At 37.2% G+C, this 20,256-nt stretch overlaps 2 protein-coding genes across 6 annotated transcripts in view; one reads left to right on the plus strand and one right to left on the minus strand.

Moving 5' to 3' along the window:
* Positions 1 to 20,256, minus strand: part of LMTK2 (lemur tyrosine kinase 2) — a 106,156-nt gene that overhangs the window by 84,334 nt on the left and 1,566 nt on the right. Inside the window, exon 2 of the mRNA XM_032983664.2 lies at positions 7,817 to 7,922. The gene's annotated coding sequence lies outside the window, so the exon portion shown is untranslated. The remainder of the gene's footprint in view (positions 1 to 7,816; positions 7,923 to 20,256) is intronic.
* LOC104362589 (parvalbumin, thymic CPV3) lies at positions 11,848 to 15,399 on the plus strand. Of its 5 annotated transcripts, none has more exons than XM_009968913.2 (5): positions 11,848 to 11,900; positions 12,476 to 12,543; positions 12,907 to 13,039; positions 13,472 to 13,581; positions 15,138 to 15,399. In XM_009968913.2, exons 2-5 carry the CDS (start codon positions 12,483 to 12,485, stop codon positions 15,161 to 15,163), a joined length of 330 nt encoding a protein of 109 aa, XP_009967215.1. In that variant the 5' UTR covers positions 11,848 to 11,900; positions 12,476 to 12,482; the 3' UTR covers positions 15,164 to 15,399. The 5 variants fall into 5 exon arrangements, with proteins under 5 accessions (XP_009967215.1, XP_032839563.1, XP_032839565.1 ...); XM_032983672.2 differs by having other exon boundaries at positions 11,848 to 11,953; positions 15,138 to 15,372; XM_032983674.1 differs by having other exon boundaries at positions 13,472 to 13,563; positions 15,138 to 15,372.

Below are 20,256 nucleotides of genomic sequence, written 5' to 3' on the forward strand. Positions count from 1 at the left end.
TTCTGCATGCTGCAACTTTATGTAAAACTTAAGAGAATTTTCTTTGTGAGAAAACCTGTTCTTAAACTGTAACTCGTGGCAAGATGATGAGTTTTAAATCTCATTAAAACCATCCAGCCATTTTATTAGAAGGAATTGCAATAAAACTCAAAAAAGTCCCCACTTTCAAAAGAAGCCCGTAAACTGTTCAGCAAAAACAATACCTAGTCCCTGTTAACTCGTCTTTTGGCACTAGGATCCACATTTTTAGAGCTAACCAAACTAGAAGAAAATATTTCCCACCTAACAGAAACAAATTCCAAAAATATAATGTTTTCTTGAAAGGTTCATCTCAATTAATTTAAGTTCAGCTAGTAGAAGCCTTCAATTTTCTTAAAGAATAGCACATAGTGTTCTCTGAACTTGACAATGTCATTGTGCTAGAGAAAACCTTTGATTGCAGGATATCTATGTGGATGCCAGCTGAAGTAGTAAAGAGACAAATGATGATATCTCAATGATACCACAAATAAGGTATGGAATCATAGAGTAATTCATGCTGGAAAGGATCTCTGGAGGTATCTGGCCCAATCACCTCCTCAGAAGGCCAACTCAGTGCACATTGCTCTAAATTGAGTTTGAGTATCTTTAAGGATGGAGGTTCTATAACGTCTCTGGGCAATCTAATAAGTAAGGATTAAATCCTCTACATCAACCTTTTATGGATGAAGTACACAAATAAAACACTGCTGAGTACACAGTTAAAAACCAAAGTTCTGTTAGAAACTGTTTATGGTACATCAAATCAGAAAGGATCTAACAACACCCTGTATTATCACACTGATAATCCGTCCTCAGGTTTAGAGTAAAACCATCCTATTCAGTATAATACTCAGTATAATACTGCTTCATAATTCCCAGGATAAATGAAATGTTGTTTATATGTTTTACCTTTACTTAAGACAATTAAAGAGCAACTCAAAATGTGCGTTCCACTGAGCCCAAAGGCTGTGAGTTCTCAGACATATCTCAGTCCCCTCATTACACTGTATGAGCAGTTTAATCTCTAATCCTCCCAATACTTGTGAAATAAAGATGGATGATGATCTCTTTAAGTGAGAACTAAACACAAAGAAATTGGTTGTCCTACACAAGCTCTTAGAAAAAGGATGTAAGGGGCCAAGGTGTTCAACCCAATATCCCAAACCCACCCTAGTGCTCTAGCCACTGAATCTATCATCTCTCTTAAACCAAAATTTTGGGTTGTCCTGGTAAAGCAGCAGAATCATGCATAAGATAAAATCTCCTGGTACTTATTGGAAGCTGGCTGCCTCCTAACTTCATGTTCCTTTAGAAAACCCAACCTAGATCCATTTGTAAACTTCAGATTAAATTTCGGCTCTCCAACTGTTTGAAATCTCAGTCATCTTCTAACAAGTAAGAGAGCACAGAAAGGGCAAGAAGATCTCAGAACATTCAATGCACACATAGACCGGTAAAGTTTCTTCTCTGAGTTAGCAGCCAGCCCATGTGGCAAATCTTTGATGCAGCATCATCAGAGGTGCCTGAAGCTTTTCACACAAACAGTCTGAGCAGAGGGGGCCAAGGCTGGTTTAATTTCCCGGAATGGGTTACTGAAATAGATACATCTTGATTAAATCTCTGAACAGACATGTACCTAACATTTTAATGCTTAATTGTTCATATATTTTAAAACATTTTAGTAAGTGGATGCTATGGAATATGAACTAAAGTGTTCACATTCTATGAAACTTAACTTCCATATTACTTTTTCTTGTAAGCACAGAAATATACCATCACATTGCTATGGCCTTTCTGGTACACTTTCTGTACCAAAGGCCTATAGAGCACACTATCTGGCAATTGGGATACAGCTGCTCCATACCTTTTGATTTGCTTATCAGCATGTCCTACACTCAAAAAACCAAGAAAATCGGAGTTTCTGTATATCAAGCTCCAGGAGAGAAAATCAGATCACCACACCGGTTACAGTATGAAAAAAAAGGTACCCCTAGACAGTGCCTAGTGCCTTCCCTTGCAGTTACAAAGATATTATTGACCCTAAATTCAAAGGGGAACTTATGTCAAAGTAGAATATGCAAATACTTGACTCAAAGGGAATCACATCAATTTCATCACAACTAGATATTAATCAGCTGGTCTTTCCTACATACTAACTTTCTGCCCTAACTCCCAGGCTTCCAAAACAAACTGATCTTATATTTTCAATGATCTTCCTAACAGACTGTAATATTTATCCAGCATAAAAATAAACACAGTAAAACCTGGTTTTTTTAGACAGACAAAATAACCCGTTCTTCCTATTCATCATTAAAGGAAAGTCCTCTGGAATTATTTCTGAGTTTTCAATTTAGTCTGTTTATATTCCAGCCTTTCGAGTGATTTGGTAGACAAGGGTTTTTTTCTTTTAAATATCTGTTCCTTCCTCTTCTCTTCCTTCCTCATGAACGCCCACCTGTTAACCTGTTCACATTCTCAGTTCCTTGGTTTTCCCTCACCCGCAGTGGTCCCGAGAGTTCACGGCTGGACTTGTCTGTCTTTGGTGCCATCTACAGGCAAGCTCTGGTTTGTCACAGAAATACTCTATCGATAAATGCTTTGTAATCGCTACGTGGTCTGCTGCAGGAATTACTTCTTGAATGTTCAGCAATTCTGACACAATTATCAGATCCTCTCTGATCCCAGACTATACTCTCAATTATTTCGTAGGAATCTGAAACAAAGGCAAAGCTAGTTCCCAAATGGAAAGACTGGATCATTTAGTGGACTGAATTCAAAGAGTTGTTTTACTCTCATTTTTCTTTCTATCTTCCAGATCATATTCATCTGACTTTGCAGTTAAAAAGTAAGGTTAGAAAAAATCTTGTTACTCTTAAGAGTCTACAGCTTAGAAGAAAAGAAGGAAGATAACACAGGAGAGAAGATGAATCCTGCCACTATGGAGTCAGTTTTAATTTTGCTGTTTTAATCCAATGAAACCAAAATGTCATCAAGGATTCGTACATGTTGTGATGCAACATCTTACTTTCTTAACCTTATTCTCACTGAAGTTAGAGTAAGTTTTGTCACTGAATTCAAAATTATTTACAAAGAACTTTTGAAATAGTCTCAACAATTGAATCAGACTTGGAATTTTAGAGCTATGACCAATAAGAAGTTCTATATGCTTTCAATACTGAGTATGTCTCACTCATTTGTCCTCTCACCTTTAACAGACTTTTCCTGCAGAATTTCTCAGCCAGTGCCAGAGCTTTGACTGATATTGAGACCAAGGCATACCTGGCAGCAGTGATGAAGATGGTGAAATTGGAGTGGATGATAAGACCGTCTTTATTAAACGGAGTAATATCTGCCTTTGAGACTTCCTAATGGCTAGCTCTGGGCAGCTGCCCTGCTCCATACATTGGATGTTACGGATCTGAGTCTGAGGTGCTCAGATCTGCTCTGTATTGTAGAGAGGATCTAACATAGGAGTCAGTCTATATTCTGCCCTTGGCTACAGGTGGTCAGTCCTTTTTTCCTCTACAGAGATTTTTTCAGGACCAGAACCTAAATTGATTATTTATAAAATTTCAGTATATTATTTCACTTCTTTTTACTACTGAACTATGGTATAATCTGACACTTAAATGCAACACTTCCTTTGTCTTAAGCATCTATTATTATGAGTATACAATATGTTATCTATAAGGATTAATTATCGGAGGAAGTATCATTAGTTTTCCATTATAACTGTAAAAATTAAGAACGTACTTTTTTGATTGTGTGATTACATGATGTGGTCCCATTTTATTATTCTTTTATTACTTTTTCAGAGTTTCAGGCTCCAGTCAAATCTTAACAAGCAGGCAAGATAAAGACCAAGGTATCTGTGCCTTAAACAATCTTTCCTATTGCAAGCCTACTATGTATTTATGCATTTTGTATCCTGGAAAGTCATGAACAATTGCTGGCAATTGATTTCATATTGGTGGAAAACACTTGAAATAGTGGAAGCACTACTTCAACCATGTTCCCCAATTTTTTAAGCAGAAGGTCTTTATACCACTGGGAAACTGAACTAGAATCCACACAGCTCATCTGAATTTTGGTCATTAAAGATACTAGGGAAAACATTAAGAGAAGGAGAAATTAAAAGCATCTCTGTGGGCCATTTCATTTTCAATATTTGCATAAATAGCTAGCACTTGTTGTAAAAAAAAAAAAGAATTAATAAAATGTTCAGGTGTAAAACCTGGTTATGGTAACTGATAACAGTGGTATTTAATCAAGATGTGTATTTAATGCTCCACGTGTTTTGATGTCATTCTTTATGCAACTGATTATGTTTCATACACTAATTAAATGGCAGGACATAGCACTAATTAAGCTGTCATTTTTAATATAAAATCAACTGGAACCACGATGAATCTAGATTACTGAAATAGCAATACATTCAAAATTCTCCAAGGAAACACTCACCTTCCTGCCCACCTGATGGCACTATTGTTCCACTTAAAAGAAGTTAAAAGAGTATTCTATCTGCTTGAATTAATTCAAATCAGAACACTTCTGGTATCCCACCTGCCCACTTCTGTTGATGACTCAGTTTTGCCAGATTAAATCATCTCTGAACACAAATCCTAACATTTTGTTTTCCAAAGGAAAACCCTTGCCTCACATTTTGGGAGCAGGATGGAGGTCTCGGGATAGGTCTGGGGTGCTAGTTTGCACTTGGGGAATAAATACCTTTTGTTGGGTCCACTTTGCACACTGAATGCCCTTTAATGCCATCCATACAGCACTACATATGCAGCATACCAACTGTAGTTGGCAAGTTGCACACCATGGCACAGAGATACAAAGGAGCAAGACATGGGTCTACCTGCACAGGTGTAGGAGTCAGGAGCCCAGAGTTCCCCCTCTGTCATTATGAGACTTGAAGGTCTGCACACAGAGAGCCAAAATAGATTCGGTACCCTTTAATCTTATCAACAAGATTTATGCTAAAATGAGTTCTTGCAAGATCAATGTAAAGAGTAGTAATTGTTACCACAATCGTAAATTGTTTATTTTGCATGGAAGTCTAATTAGAGAAGATGTGTTTTTACAACCCTCACAAAGGCAACCGAAGGCAAAGGGAGCTGTGTTTTGGATACAATTAGGTGAAAAGCACTTCAAAAAATCAAGTCCCTGGTGCTCCATAATGGCAAACTGGGGCATGTTGCCCCAATAAACGATGTTCTGCTGCTTTTCGCCATCTTAAAACTGAGAATAACATAATGCCCACATCTCACAGTGTTGTAAAAATAAATGCATAAATGTTTGTGAGGAAAGTATGAGAAAATTAAGCTGACCATAAAAAAATTGCTAAGAAATTAATCTTTTTTTCTTTACAGACTGATTGAAATAGCAAGCCTGAAATAAGGAATGAGGAGAAAGCAAAATTCTGAACAGTCACTCGTTAACTGAAGTTCAACCAGGTTGTGCACTAAATTAGAGTTCTGGTTGAAAAGTAAGAGTGCGATATCATTGTGGTTTTGTCATAATACAAACACACACAGCAATCAAAGTAGGTTACAAAAATTAATTGTTAACAGTACCTAACTAGACACTACATTGTATGGGATTTTTAAGGCTTACATATGTGATAAAAATAAACAGACAATCAAACAGCCTTTTAAAAAAATCTAGATGGCAATAACCATCCAGAACATTATATTTCCAACATGATAGTTACTCCTATGTACTCTTTTTGAAAAATTTGCAACTCCTGAAAAACCTGTTCTTGGGCATTAATCTTGGAAAAACATGTATGACGACTGTCTCATACTGTATTTGTTGGAGCTATTTAAGAAGATGTTTCAGTATTTGCAAATAAAAAAAATCTTCATTTCAAAATTATCTGCTAACGCCATAGTGGTTCAGATGCGTAACACATTTATGATAAGACATTATGGAGAAGGAAGGAAGCATCAATACAATGTTGGGGAAATCTTCATATTACACAAAATTGAAGCAATCTACAGGACTTTAATGAATACTCAAAAATGTGTTCATGCCTTCTATGTTAGCCAAAATTCTATTTCCATTAACTTTAATGAATGAATCAGGCCCTAACACTGTAGAATTTTCTTTAGCAGTGAAAAAAGAATTGTTCATCAAACAAATTCACATTTATGATTTCAATGTCATCTCAGGAGAGCAATAAACAAAGGAAATTCTGAGGGATTAGTAACTTCAGTCTGATTGCAGGGCTAAAAGCTCTCACTATTTTCAGAAAATGCTAAGTATCTCAGCTGATACTATGTTTTGTATTTTCACCAGGTAATGTGGGTCACCTGGAGATCTTCAAACATCGTACCATTATTAATGGCTAAGTGAGAGAGAAAGGCAAAGACAGCTCAGATAGCTTTTGAGTTAGCAGGCAGTTCCTTTATTTAACCACACTTACTTCCACACTGATTAGCCTGCTAGGTCTACAAATCTAAGACAATTTCACCACTTACCATTCCATTAAGAACAGTAAAAAATTAATGACAGGGTAAGTCTGATATCAGCTTCAGTGATCACTCCAGAAAGTTAAGAAGAGCTTGTGACTAGAGACGTTTTTAGATCTTTCCTTCTTTCAGTATAACCACTAAGCAGATTGGTGGAGAAAATGCCATTTTCTGACTACAAGAATACATTTACTCTTTCTTTCTTTTCCTCTCTGTCTGTCACTCACACAGGCTGTCAGGCACTGTGAAATTCTGTAACTGCTTACCATGTGCTTTAAGAAAGCTCTTCAAATTGTGCCTGTAAGGCCACAGCTGGAAAGAGCAATGGATCATCATAAACATACATTTCCACACAGATTCCTTAAAGTGAAGAACACTATTGTAGAGTCATAAATTTGGAGGTCTGAGACCATGGCCTGTATTCTGCAAATTGTTTCTATCCAACTCTTTCCGCTGGAGTCCCTAAATATGTGGTTGCCTTTTGTCAACGGAATTTTGTCACATGCTTTATGCATGTGTTTTAAGTGCTTGTCTGAATCTAGACACCTGCTTCTCCTTTATTTAGAAGGCCATTTCTGTTAAACAACTGACTTTTGATGATTACTTATGATAAGATTAACTCTAATTATAGGGTATTTTTACTTTATACCTCACTGAGGGTTATACATCCTCCTACTGCTGAAATGAATGGCAGAAATCCCACTGACATCAATGAGGACAGGCAGTGAATATAGAAATTGTTGGAATCATTTCAATGCAATTTGCTTTATTTTATCATGGCTTCTTACACTGTGGGACATAGTGAAACACAGCCATGTGCAAAAGCCTTTTGTAATAGTATAGTACCACTGTACATATCTTTTACATGTCATAAAAGGCAGCATCCAGATTATCTCACAGCCTCCAACCTTAGGCACAGTTATTCTTAAAATATACAGAAAACTTGAATAATTTAGACTTTTAAAGATCATTCTATATGACACTGTCTATAATGCTGACAAGAGACAGAAACATCTTAGGCAATTATATTTAGGGTCAGAGACAGAAAATTGTGTTACTGAGTCACAGAAGCACTTGCAAGTGCATTTAAAGACAAACACATAGCATATCAAATGCTAGCAGACATCTTCCAGGACAGCTTTTTAAGTGAAAAAATATCCTGATCAGACCAATCTCTATGAATTAGTTATGCATCAGTTATGACAGTCTATTCTGCTATCATTATCAAATAGAAATCAATCTTGCTTACACAGAATGATGACATAATTTAAACTGGGGAAAGTACACAAGACATTCTCCTAACATGTGAAAAGTACCTGTCTTTGTCTAGCTCCAGATCCACAGTGCTGCAGAATGTATCTTGTATTTTGGATTCTACAGTCCAGATCTCTTCTCAGTGCTCTGGGTAATATCCTCTAATAGCTGTAGGGAAAGAAAGCTTTTCACTGAGGCTTCCAAGTCCTGGATTTCATCCTTCATTGTAATAATGCACAGTACCAAAAAAGTCAAACACTTAACCGTGTTCTTAAACTTCTCTGTTAAATAAGGTTAAAGACTATGGCCCAAGCAACCATTCAAATCAGATTCTGTAATTATTCCTAAATGATTAAAGCATGTGCTGTAACAGACAACTTGAAGCGGCAGCATATAATTCATTTTGTTGTAAAAGCCCTTTTCAATGCTTATAGCTATATTCACACTAAGATTCTCTGCCATCACCACTGAGACATCAACATTAATGGTCAACCACATAGGTTACTGGGTATCTATTTTAGTTACTTCCAAACTGATTACAAAGGCAGAATCTGTTATCCAGGATCATGATACAATTGTTCTGGCCCTAACACAACCAGGGCTGAAAGATGGAGTTGTGTGGGTTTTAGAACAGCTGCTATAGCATCTCTTTACACTATTGTAGTTGGTCTCAGGTTAACACCTCTCCTCTGATCTCACCTGAGACAACTGCTGATGTTTCTCTTGCATCTGCTTTAAGTCATGTCCTTGGTTGATTGCCACTGCTAATTAACTCTGTACTTTATACCAAACAGAACACGAAGAGTACAAGACTATTCCACAACCTGTCAATGATTTACCAAAACACAAATTTCCTCTGCTTATTAGAGAAGTGAATGGTACTTGATTTGAAAACAGTGGGTTTAAATGTTTAGATTCCTAGCAAGAACTTATCAATGTGAATGTTCTGTATTTCTCAGAACACCTACAAGTTTAATTCTGGGAGTCTGAAACAACAACAACAAAATAAGGCTTTAATATTCCTGCATATACTGTGCATAAAGACACCCTGGGGGAAAACAACATAAGTAAAGTTATAGTAGTACATAAATCTTCAGGTGAACAACTCAATAGCACTTCCAGATGTCCCTAGTAAAGGAAAACATAACAAAGCAAAACAAAACCAATCAAACAAAAAAATTTCTTGAGTTTCACAGGAACAAGTGCTAAACATTCCTGGAACCTGTGCAATACTCAGATTCTGTACCAGATTTTGCACTGTTGTTAACTACCCATTAGCTAGAAGCTATTGTTCTGGTTGAATTATTCTGCATTTTCTTTCTTACATTATACTGCTTGTATGATATCTTTTAGAAAAATTTTTTTTATAGATCTCAGTTTTAAACCCCTAAAGTGATTACAATCACTAAAGCTAACACATACCCCAGAAGTGAGGAAAACAGGCATATAATTCAGCTGTAAAATAGATTATCTAATTAAAACATCCCTTTGTATAATATACACATCCCTGATTATTTCATTCTAATTGTAGTGGAGGGAAACCTGTACTTCAGATGAAGTGTCATTAATAAATAAATAAAACCCAGTAACCCTAGATTCCCACCTGTATCAATATACAGTGACATCAACTTGATTCTGAAATTCAGCTCTTTTAGGCTTTTGTAAACCATCTTTCAGCCAGGATTAGCATCACTTTTGTTGTCAGTGTTGAATTTCAAACATTAAAATATCCCTTCATAAGCAATAATAGTGAACTTACTGCATCAATTAGCTCACTTTTATTTGAAATCATTTTAATATAATACTAATTCTGGCTACTTTACTACATTGAACATATGCATAAACAGTTCAGCACCCTGTGTGCCATAGCAGAGTGTATGAGGTAACCAGATGTCATTCTTTGAGCATTTAGTGCTTATATTTAAGATAATGCCTGAATTAGTTGCAGACATATTTTGAGCTTGAGTATTAAATGCTCTCCTTGATCTCGTAATTTTCCTCTACTTCATTTCCTTTTCCTCATTCTCATTAGCTTTTAATAACTAGTGTTGCATGGCAAGTCAAAAATTTAAACAAATCAAGCAGTTCAGTGAGCAGTGTGTAGGAGCAAGCAGAAATACAGGAAGCCTACTATAAAGTAACATCTGTGGCACTATCACAGAAGCCTAAAAAAACCTTTTCTCTAGAAACATCTTGGCACTAAAAATGTCAAGAGGAATCGGCAAAAAAAACATTCTGTTCAAATTCATATCAACTTGAGATGACCATAAAGGAGAAAATTCACAATAGTGCAAAAAGGTACCTGCAAAGATTAAAACTATTTCAGGATGATTCAGTAGAAAGCACAATATGCACTTCATTCCCACTGCCACTGTTTAATAGATCATAGTATCATGCAAATCTCAGACAGAAAGCAATATGGATATATAGTAGTGAACAAAGAAGATAAACAGAACACCAAGAAGACCTGTGATCAGATCTTCAACTTGTACAAATCAGCATCGTTCAATTTATTTTAATCAGACAATACCAATTTACAACAGCCCATAGTTCTTAGGTTTAATAGGACACTGTTCTTCTGAATTACTACAAACAGCTTTCCTACTGAAAGAGATAGAAGAGAACTTTCTTTCGTTACTAGACAGCTAATATTTGGGACTAAAAGTAAATCTGATTATTTGTGATTTATGCCACCTTCTTTTGCAAAAAAAAAAAAAAAGAGATTTCAAAAAAGGTAAAAGTATCATTAAATTATGTCTGCTTTTTCATGTTAATTATATGCATATTTCTCTATCCAAACTCAGACAAACAGGTGCTATGGCACAATTGCTGTGCTTGATGCTTTTCTCACTGTCATCAAATCAATCAGGAGTAAACCGACTGTAGTCCATTAACTTACACCAAGGCTTAGGTATATTACTACTCTACTCCACAACATAATTTGTAATTTTTGCTACTATAAAAAGTATCACTTGTTCAGTGTACCGTGCTATTTCTATTAAGTAAAAAAGAAAACAATGCTAATGCATCAGAACATTACCTTAGATACCATAACAGACTGTTATACAATAAACTCTGACCAAAATACATGTGGTTTTTTATTGGTTTTCATTGTAGAATTTTGTCCATATAACCCCCCTAAAGACGGAAATAATTTTCGTCTGAGAAGGAAAACCTTGTATCTGCTGTTCCAAACTTTCTTAAGTTTTTTTTCCAAAATTAATGCTCTTGAAATATATAATAAATCCCCAGTTAGTTATACCTACAATTTTAATTTCATACTAATGAAACAGATTGTAAGGGCATGTTGCAAAATGTATATAAATCTATCTCTACACTAACAAAGTCTGGTTCCTATAACTTCAAGTAAGTCTATTACTGATTTCATGTAATTTAAAATATTCAAAATAGATTATTAAGTAGGCCATCTGATTATACATAATCTTCCAAGGAACACAGACAACAGTATTATCTTATTCAGATTTACCTAGTTTCAGAGCTCTACTGTCACTGAAGGCATTGGTTTCTGTTCTATCCTAATTGAAGACAGGACTGTAATTTAGAAAATGGTCAGGAAATATGAAATGAAGCTTACTGCAGAAAGATCACCCCAAATTATAGCATGCTTTCCTGTATCCTAATGACAAGTTATCTTTGTCAGAATAACACACTGTCACCTCTGATCTTCATCTCCAACTTCCTTTATACATTCCAAAACATCAACAGACTTAGGGAAACCAAACTAGTTTCTTTTCATAGGGATTTGACTGCTGGAGTCACCTTCCAATGAGTGACTTTAAGGTCCAGAGGTTAACTGAAAATCTTTAGCACACCTGGAGACTGAAGGGTATGTTTTGATGGTAGAGTTGTACTTAATTAAGCACAAGTGGATTTATTAAAAAAACTGTTGTTCTTGTCCATATTATCTTAGGATATAAATAGAAAGAAAAGTTTAATTAGTTAAGGAAGAAATTTGAGCTAGGTCTCAAATCAAACATTTGATCCATGAAACAGTAACCTAAGTAGTGGTTATTGTCACCTTTTGAATCCTTTATAAGCCAGAGTGGCAAGCCAGAGCCAACATTACTATTTTGCCTGGTATCTCCTCAGCTATTTTTCCTTTACCGAGCTGAGAAAACTATAAAGGTGAGCAGCTGGTTTGAGATTAAATGAATTTACTGTGCAGAGCTGCACCAGTAGTAAGTACAATAACCACTGTTCTAAGATTTTTATTTTAATTGCTGGAATTACATGTGGATGGACCTTATATAGATAAGTATTAGTTTTCTTTTTATTCTTCAGATCTGTTGGGGGAGAAAACAGAAGCAAACCTTCTTGACTTTCTTTTTTCCACTGCATATACTGCTATTTGTATTGACAGATGCCATGTATTCTAGTAAGAATAATTATTAGATTAACAGTTACATAGAATTTGAGAATGCGCTGTACTTAAATAGGGTGCAGGTAATTGATAAAAAACTGATCATCAACTCAAACATCATTTACGTAATCCATTTTATTAAAAAGTATTATTTCAGTAATTTGTACTAAATCTTCCAATTTGTTTAAGAATACCAGCGATATCAGTTTGATTAATTAGATTCATCTACCCTTTGAAGTCTTGTTAGCCATATAGTATTCTCTGAAACACAGAAAAAACAACTTGTTGTAAGATGCATTTGCATTTCACAAATCTGTTTGCAATATACTATTTTGCACAGGTTTAAAATGAGCCTGACAGACATTCTGAGCCCTTCTGATATTGCTGCTGCTCTGCGAGACTGCCAAGGTGAGAAAACAATTAGAACTCTAAAAATCTATTATTTTGTGTAACACATGGCAACTTTAATTCAGTCCCAAAGGAATACTGAACAAACGCATACTGTAAACAGATTTCTGTAATCTCTTTATTTAGCTGCCACAGTATAATTGTTCATGACTATTTTATATTGTCAGTTTGTAACTTATCCCTGTATGATTTTTTTTGATGTTTATGAGGGTATGGTTCAGTACAGCAAAATTCATTCTTTGACAGGCTTTATCTACTGTTCATGTTTAGAACAAATAAAATGTAACAAAGCAGCATCCTCAGACCATTTAGGAACAGTGAACACAGTGGTCTGGGTTAATTTATTTATTAATTTATTTTCAGCTCCAGATTCCTTTAGTCCCAAAAAATTCTTTCAGATCAGTGGGATGTCTAAAAAGAGTAGCAGCCAGCTCAAGGAGATCTTCCGGATTCTCGACAATGATCAAAGTGGCTTTATTGAGGAAGATGAGCTCAAGTAAGGATTTTGTTAACTATTTAGAGGCTGTTATCCAACACTTTTTTCTTTCCAGAATTGTTCTGTAAATGTGAGCACAAGTTATGCTAAACATTGATAAAACCTTCAGCAGATTGTGGAAAGTGTATTTAAGTAGATAATCACTCCAGAGAAAAACAAATTCATAAATACCTGCCTTTAATGATCAGTATAATAAAAAAAAACCTCCCTGGGACTGGATTTTTGTAATGGGCAGAATCAGTCATATCAGGGCTGGATTTACAATGTAGAACATGTATGACTAAGATTTAGCTTGTCAAATGAAGCAGTGTCGGGAGGACTTGGCTATTGTGGTAAATAATTTATTTATAGATAGTTATCAGTTTGTTTATACAACCAGCATAAAATAATAATATTCTGTGGAAATCACAATCAAAGTTGTTTTCTTCCTAGGTATTTCCTTCAGAGATTTGAGTGTGGAGCCAGAGTGTTAACCGCCTCAGAAACCAAGACCTTCTTGGCAACTGCGGATCATGATGGGGATGGTAAAATTGGGGCTGAAGGTATTAACTTAGTTATATACAGAGTAAGGCTCCTCAGGCTGTGTTGTAATGAGGTGTGATTCTGTTTTATTTTGATGGTACCTTAATGTACCTCCACTGATTTTACTGAAACCCTTGCAGTAGCAACCTGTTTAAGGGTGGAAACTGTCTCTGACCTTACAGGTTCATCTCTGCAAATTCTTTTGCATGAGCAAGGAAAAAATACCCACCTAGGTTGTCCTAAGGAACCTTCTCATTGCCACTCACTCACAAATTTCCAGTTGCTTTGAAAGGAACTGTCCCTTATTTATCCTCCCACTTACTCTGATGTAAGGCAGCACTAGCACCAATTGTAATACATAAATGTAAAATCAAGGACAAAAGAACCAGCTCTACAAAGGAGAATAGACAGCACATACATCAGATCATTTACAGCAGTTATCTCCCAACAGAAATTCCACTAGTCAATGAAATCATTCACAATATGCAAGAGCTAGTAGCACATAGTTCAATATTTGTTTTGCACGAGAAGGAGAACAGAATGATCAAGTGTCACTGCAACAACATGAGATCCCACAACATGTTATGTGCATGAGGATGGATGCCATTTATCTTCAGTGACAGGTTAAGGACCAGATAAGAAGGAGCAGCTGTTGAGGAAGCAGCATATTGCACTCACCTCATGGAAATGCCAGTGTAATTTAATGGCTGCTCCGTGCAGAAACCTCCTGATCTCATAATTCCATATTTCTGTGACCCATTTTGAACAAGAAGCTCACGCTCACACAAAAGGCTTGCAGCCAATGGCAACTCACCCCCCATGAGAGAAGCAAGCTGCCTAGACAAGCGTGAAAGGGGCTTAGGGAATAGCATGCAGGGAATGTGCTAGTGTGCAGATTCCCTAGCTTGCAGCACTAGGAGGACAGAGCTCTTCTGTTTCTTTCTTTGGAAGGAATTAAATCCAGCTCCTTAGGAAATGTGCCAGAATAAACACACGTGATTTATGAAGCAATCTATATACTAATACAGTTGTTCAGGGAAGGGATTGATCACATACAGAAGACAAACATTTGAAAGATCTTCTACATCACAACATCTTATTGTACAACACACTACTTCAGTATCATACTACATGGAACTGCACAATGTTTTTGGCTTTAGGGTGTGCTCTAAATTAATACTTTCCAACTGCTGAAGCATTACGAACAGCTAATAAGACACATGGACTCACTTTTGATTCCTTTACTTCAGCTCTTAACTTCTTACTCGATTTCCATATTAGCCATTCCATTATTTTTGCCAAAAATCAGTATTATTCTGAGAGAAGGCTAAAATTACCCTGAACATTTTATTATTCCTTATAAATGTCAACAAAACACTGCCCTTCCACCTGTTGTTTAGAAGAGGAAGTTTAGGCAATGTCTTACTTCCATACATGTTTCTTCTCCTCTGGCCATCTATCAGGTAACTGTTTTCTGTTCATTCCTATTCTAGAACTCTTGATAAACCACTAATCTTTTACTCCTAAGATCTTAGCTTTAATATTTATACTGTAAATATTCTCTTATCTTTTGCAGAATTCCAGGAAATGGTGCAGTCTTAGAGGTTCAAAAGGACCAACCGAGACAGAATTGGGATGAATCTACACAAGACACTCCAAAACCTTGAAAATCAGAAGTCCCTTATTTATCTTGACAGTGTCTGTTATTTATTCATTGCCTTAACAACATAATGAAACACTGATTAATGTTTTATTTTTCATTGTGTGGACCATTTACCACATTCTAAACTCTACTTTAGCAGACACTTCCCTTAAAAATATCCAATAAAAATTAATCATATACTGTAGCTTGTGTCTGTTTTTCTGACTGCTAAACTGAAACATGTGAATTCTTAAACTAGAAGTGTTACTCTCTCCAAGATCTTGATCTTATCAGACCTTCATATATGGAACGTCTTTTGAGATCATGGGAGTTCTGTTTACAGTAGGCCTCCTGGATTAAGCTTGATGTTCTCAGAACACTCAGATCTTTGTCAAAGACAAGGAGCTCAGATATAGTTGTAAAATAGGTGAGGATAAAATCTCTCGCTGACTTCCAAGTGAAAAGCAATCATAAGTTTTTGCTTAAGAAGTGGTTTCTGCATGAGACTGTTGCAGTTTCAAAGCACTCTTTTTACATTAACCAAAGCAGAGGACAATAAAGTGAAAACCACATGCTTTCCTGCAGAAAGAATTAAAAAGAAAGTCTATATGGACTTCAGGTTTCAGATACCTGTGGGGCTTTAAAAAGCAGAGGGAAAGCAAAAGATATATTCTTGGTGATATTTTCTAGCTTTCTCAATAGGGAGGACTAAAAGTTTGAAGGAAGAATTTATAGAAATGCACACTGAGAAAGCTCCAACGTACTCTACCCAGTATTTCCAGGCTACGTCTGCCATATTAAAAATGTCCTTCATAAAAGCACCCCTCTCTGGGAATGCTGAAGAAATATCTTTTTATGAACAATTCAGTCATTAAAAAAGAGTGATGTTCAGGTGCTCTGATGGAGTAAGCTAAAACAACTTATCACTTTACTGGAATCTCTGAAATGCTAAATTATACTTTTGAATGTTCTTGTAAAGTATGTGATAGTGATAATTCAAACTGGATTTACTCACTGACCTGTCTGGTCCATGGCCTACAACAAAATGCCATTAGTAAGCCTCCTTCTAGAGACATGGTATGCAGAATTCCAAATGCTTCAAATAGGCACTTGTAATTGAGAAGGCTCCTGGACAGGGCTTTATTGACTGACAAAGAAGGAAAAACTAAAGATATTTAGAATCACAGAATGGTTTGGGTTGGAAGGGACCTTAAAGACCATCTAGCTCCAACCCCTCTGCCATGGGCAGGGACACCTTCCACTAGACCAGGTTGCTCAAAGCCCCGTCCAACCTGGCCTTGAACCCTTCCAGGGAGGGGGCAGCCACAGCTTCTCTGGGCACCCTGTGCCAGTGTCTCACCACCCCCACAGGGAAGAATTTCTTCTTTACATCTAATCTAAATCTTCCCTCTTTCAGTTTAAAGCCATTACCCCTTGTCCTATCACTACACTCCCTGATAGAGCCCCTATCCAGCTTTCTTGTGGGCCCCCTTTAAGTACTGGAAGGCCTCTCTAAGGTCTCCCCAGAGTCTTCTCTTCTCCGGGCTGAACACCCCCAACTCTCTCAGCCTATCCTGATAGCAAAGGTGCTCCAGCCCCTGAGCATCTTCGTGGCCTCCTCTGGATCTTCTCAAGCAGGTCCATGTCCTTCTTATGTTGAGGGCCCAAGAGCTGGACACAGCACTGCAAGTGGGGTCTCATCAGAGTGGAGTAGAGGGGGAGAATCCCCTCCCTTGACCTGCTGGCCACACTTCTCTTGATACAGCCCAGGACACAGTTGGCTTTTTGGGCTGTGAGCACACATTGCTGGCTCACAGTCAGTTTTCCATCCACTAATACCCCCAAGTCCTTCTCTGCAGGGCTGCTCTCAATCCACTCTTCACCCAGCCTGTGTTTGTGCTTGGGATTGACTCGTGTGCAGGACCTTGCACTTGCCCTTGCTGAACTTCATGAGGTTTGTGTGGGCCCACCTCTCCAGCCTGTCTAGGTCCCTCTGGATGGCATCCCTTCCCTCCAGCGTGTCACTGCACCACACAGCTTGGTGTTGGCAAACTTTCTGAGGGTGTACTCGATCCCACTGTCCATGTTGACAACAAAGATGCTAAGCAGCACCGGTCCCAACACCGACCCCTGAGGAACACCACTCGTCACTGCTCTCTCCACTTGGACATCGAGTTGTTGACCCCAACTCTTTGAGCGTGATCATCCAGACAATTACTCATCCACCAAGTGGTCCATCTGTCAAATTTGTGTCTCTCCAATTTAGAGACAAGGATGTTGTATGGGACAGTGTCAAATGCTTTGCACAAGTCCAGGTAGATGGCATCAGTTGCTCTTCACTTACCCACCAGTGCTGTAACCCTGTCGTAGAAGGCCACCAAATTTGTCAGGCACAGTTCGCCCTATTTATCATATTTAACCACCATTTAACATATGGATATGGATGCTCATTGAAGTGAATGAACAGCCACTTCCTATAATCATATATTTAATGAACAGGATGGAAATAAGGATTGCATTAATCAACTGAATTCACTACAAAGATTTGACATGAAAGGCAGCATTCAGAAATCAGCTACTACTGACACTCATGCTTACAGTTTGCTACAAAAGTTGCAACTGGTTATCAGAATTACCACTTGTACATTGGATACTAAAATTATTCACTAGACACAACAACTATAAAAATACATTTTTAGAAAATACCAGAATACTTGTGATTCCATTAAAGTACAGGTCTCCAGAGTTCCATTTCATGTTCACATTATTTACTGTATAATACCTTGTGCCATGTTACACTGTCTGTGAATAGTTAAAAGAATCAACAGTGGCTTTCTCAGCCTCTAAGCATAAAAAATGGTATGCTTTAAATATGTCAAACTAAGACTATTTTTCATTTAAAACTCTCTCTTTCTTGTGATCAGCAGGGAAATAATTAATATATTGCTATAATTCACATTCAGAGCTGAAATCCTTTTAACTGTCTAGCTCCTTCCTCATCCTCTCTTCCCAGCTTTTCTTTCACATGTACTACAGTTTCAGGCTAGTGACAATATTCCAGGTATTCCTGTTAAAAACATTAAACAAATCAAAACATTTAAATATCTCGTTTTTAATTTCTATTTGGTAACTTTGTATCATTAATCATAACCAAAACTAGCGTAAAGCTACTACCTTCCTTTGTGAAATCTCTGATCCTGCAAAGCAAATACATCCATTATTAAACCGTGTCTACTCACCACGACACTCAGATAGTGGTGCACATTCCTTGACATCACACTAAGAAGAAATCTGAGGGAGATGAATGATACTCTTAGCAGGACCCCTGCATCTAGCTGCAGTATCATATTTTCATACAGAGCTACAAAAGCCTGTTACAGTATTAACAAAGCCTGCAGACCAGGGATACACAGACATTATGCTTTTTGCTGGATCACAGCACTGTTTTGTAATGTATTTGCTAAACTAATCCCAAACTGCTGAGTCTACACATTTGTTAACACATCTAGACCACATATTGTCAATGGAACAGTATTTGAGCTGTCAGCTGTACTTATTTACAGCTGTCAGCTCTAATACCCAGAGTGATTTATAGTGTACCTTTTTGTTAAGTCTGCTACAATGCAGCTGACAGAAATGCTCAAAATAGTACCTAGAAATAGGTTCAACAAACCAAAATGTATGACTACACAATACTATTTCTTACTCCTACATAATTTTTTGTTAGTATATTGGAAAGTACTCATGAAGTTGTTAAATATTTGTCTCTTGATGCAGGGGTTGTCCTGACAAATTCCCAACATACTTATGCAGCAGTTTAATTTTACATAATCATGGGCTAGGAATCACATTTCAAACTCGGGGTGATCTGATGCCACTTTGCAAATGTCAAGGTGTGGTGTTACTGCACATACAATTAAGAAGATGGGATGAAATTGGAACCAGAATCGAAGTTTCTTCCTACCCTGTTAATTTGTACATTAGAAATGTAATAATTTAATTGAATCTGTTATCACTTACTCTTTGTCGATTTTCACAAATACTTCCACCAAAACCCATGTCAAGTTACAAATGAGGTTGGATGGAGCAGAATTATTTTAGCAATCACTACACATACATTAATTCCCTTCCTGGGGAAAGTTTGGCATGGAAACACATTCCTTAGCAATCATCAATTACGGTAGGTATCCACTGTCCAACTGTACATGCTTCTATAATATATTCCTTGCAACAGTATTTGTATTACAGCAGTAAACAGGCAGCATAGTCATAAACCAGAATCTCCATGGTGTTAAGACCTGAACACATCTAAAAGTTTAACCCAGCACAAGGCAAAATCCACAATCATTGCGGTTTTATGATTTCTTTGGTAAGAAATTAATTGACTATCAATACCACCAATTTTAAGAATTTCAATGTTTTGCTTTAAGTCAGTAGCATAAAGAAATTAACATCCCCTCTGGCCTGCAGTCCTGATCACCACCACCCTACTCTGTCCCCCCACTCCCCAATATAGCACCAGGGAGGAGGGAGACTCTGCTTTTTTCATTCAATATATTCTATCCTGACTGGATGTTCCCAGAAATTGTCTCATCGGTATTACAGCCTTCAAATGGACAGATCAAAACTCTAAAGGGCTGATCTGTGCACATTGCTGAACTTTAACTCACAGCTGTAGGGTAGGAAGTGAGAATTACTGTATTTGGGTGCCTCATCCTAATACATTTGGCCTCATCTCTACTCAGCCCCTGCTCAGGGAAACTGCAGAGCTCAGCACAGCAGAGCCTTCCTCCATCCTACCTTCTTGTGCTAGCAAAAAGCATCAGTCCCCTTCTACTGTGGCCTCTCTGAAAACACCTGCATTAAATTATAAATCAGATTCTCTCTGCAGCAGTGGAAATATTTCCTACAGCTGTTTGAGACCTGGCTGGCACTGACTGGAAATCCTCTGTCTGCTGCTATGGCTTAGCCTGTTGTGTCACTCCACACATGAGGAGCTGCTCAACTCTTGAGAGGTTTGGGTTAAATGCCAAATGTGCACGCAGGAAAAGTG

The sequence above is a fragment of the Tyto alba genome, unplaced genomic scaffold (genome assembly GCF_018691265.1).
Source record: "Tyto alba isolate M040663 unplaced genomic scaffold, T.alba_DEE_v4.0 Super-Scaffold_28, whole genome shotgun sequence".
Taxonomy (NCBI): Eukaryota; Metazoa; Chordata; class Aves; order Strigiformes; family Tytonidae; genus Tyto; species Tyto alba.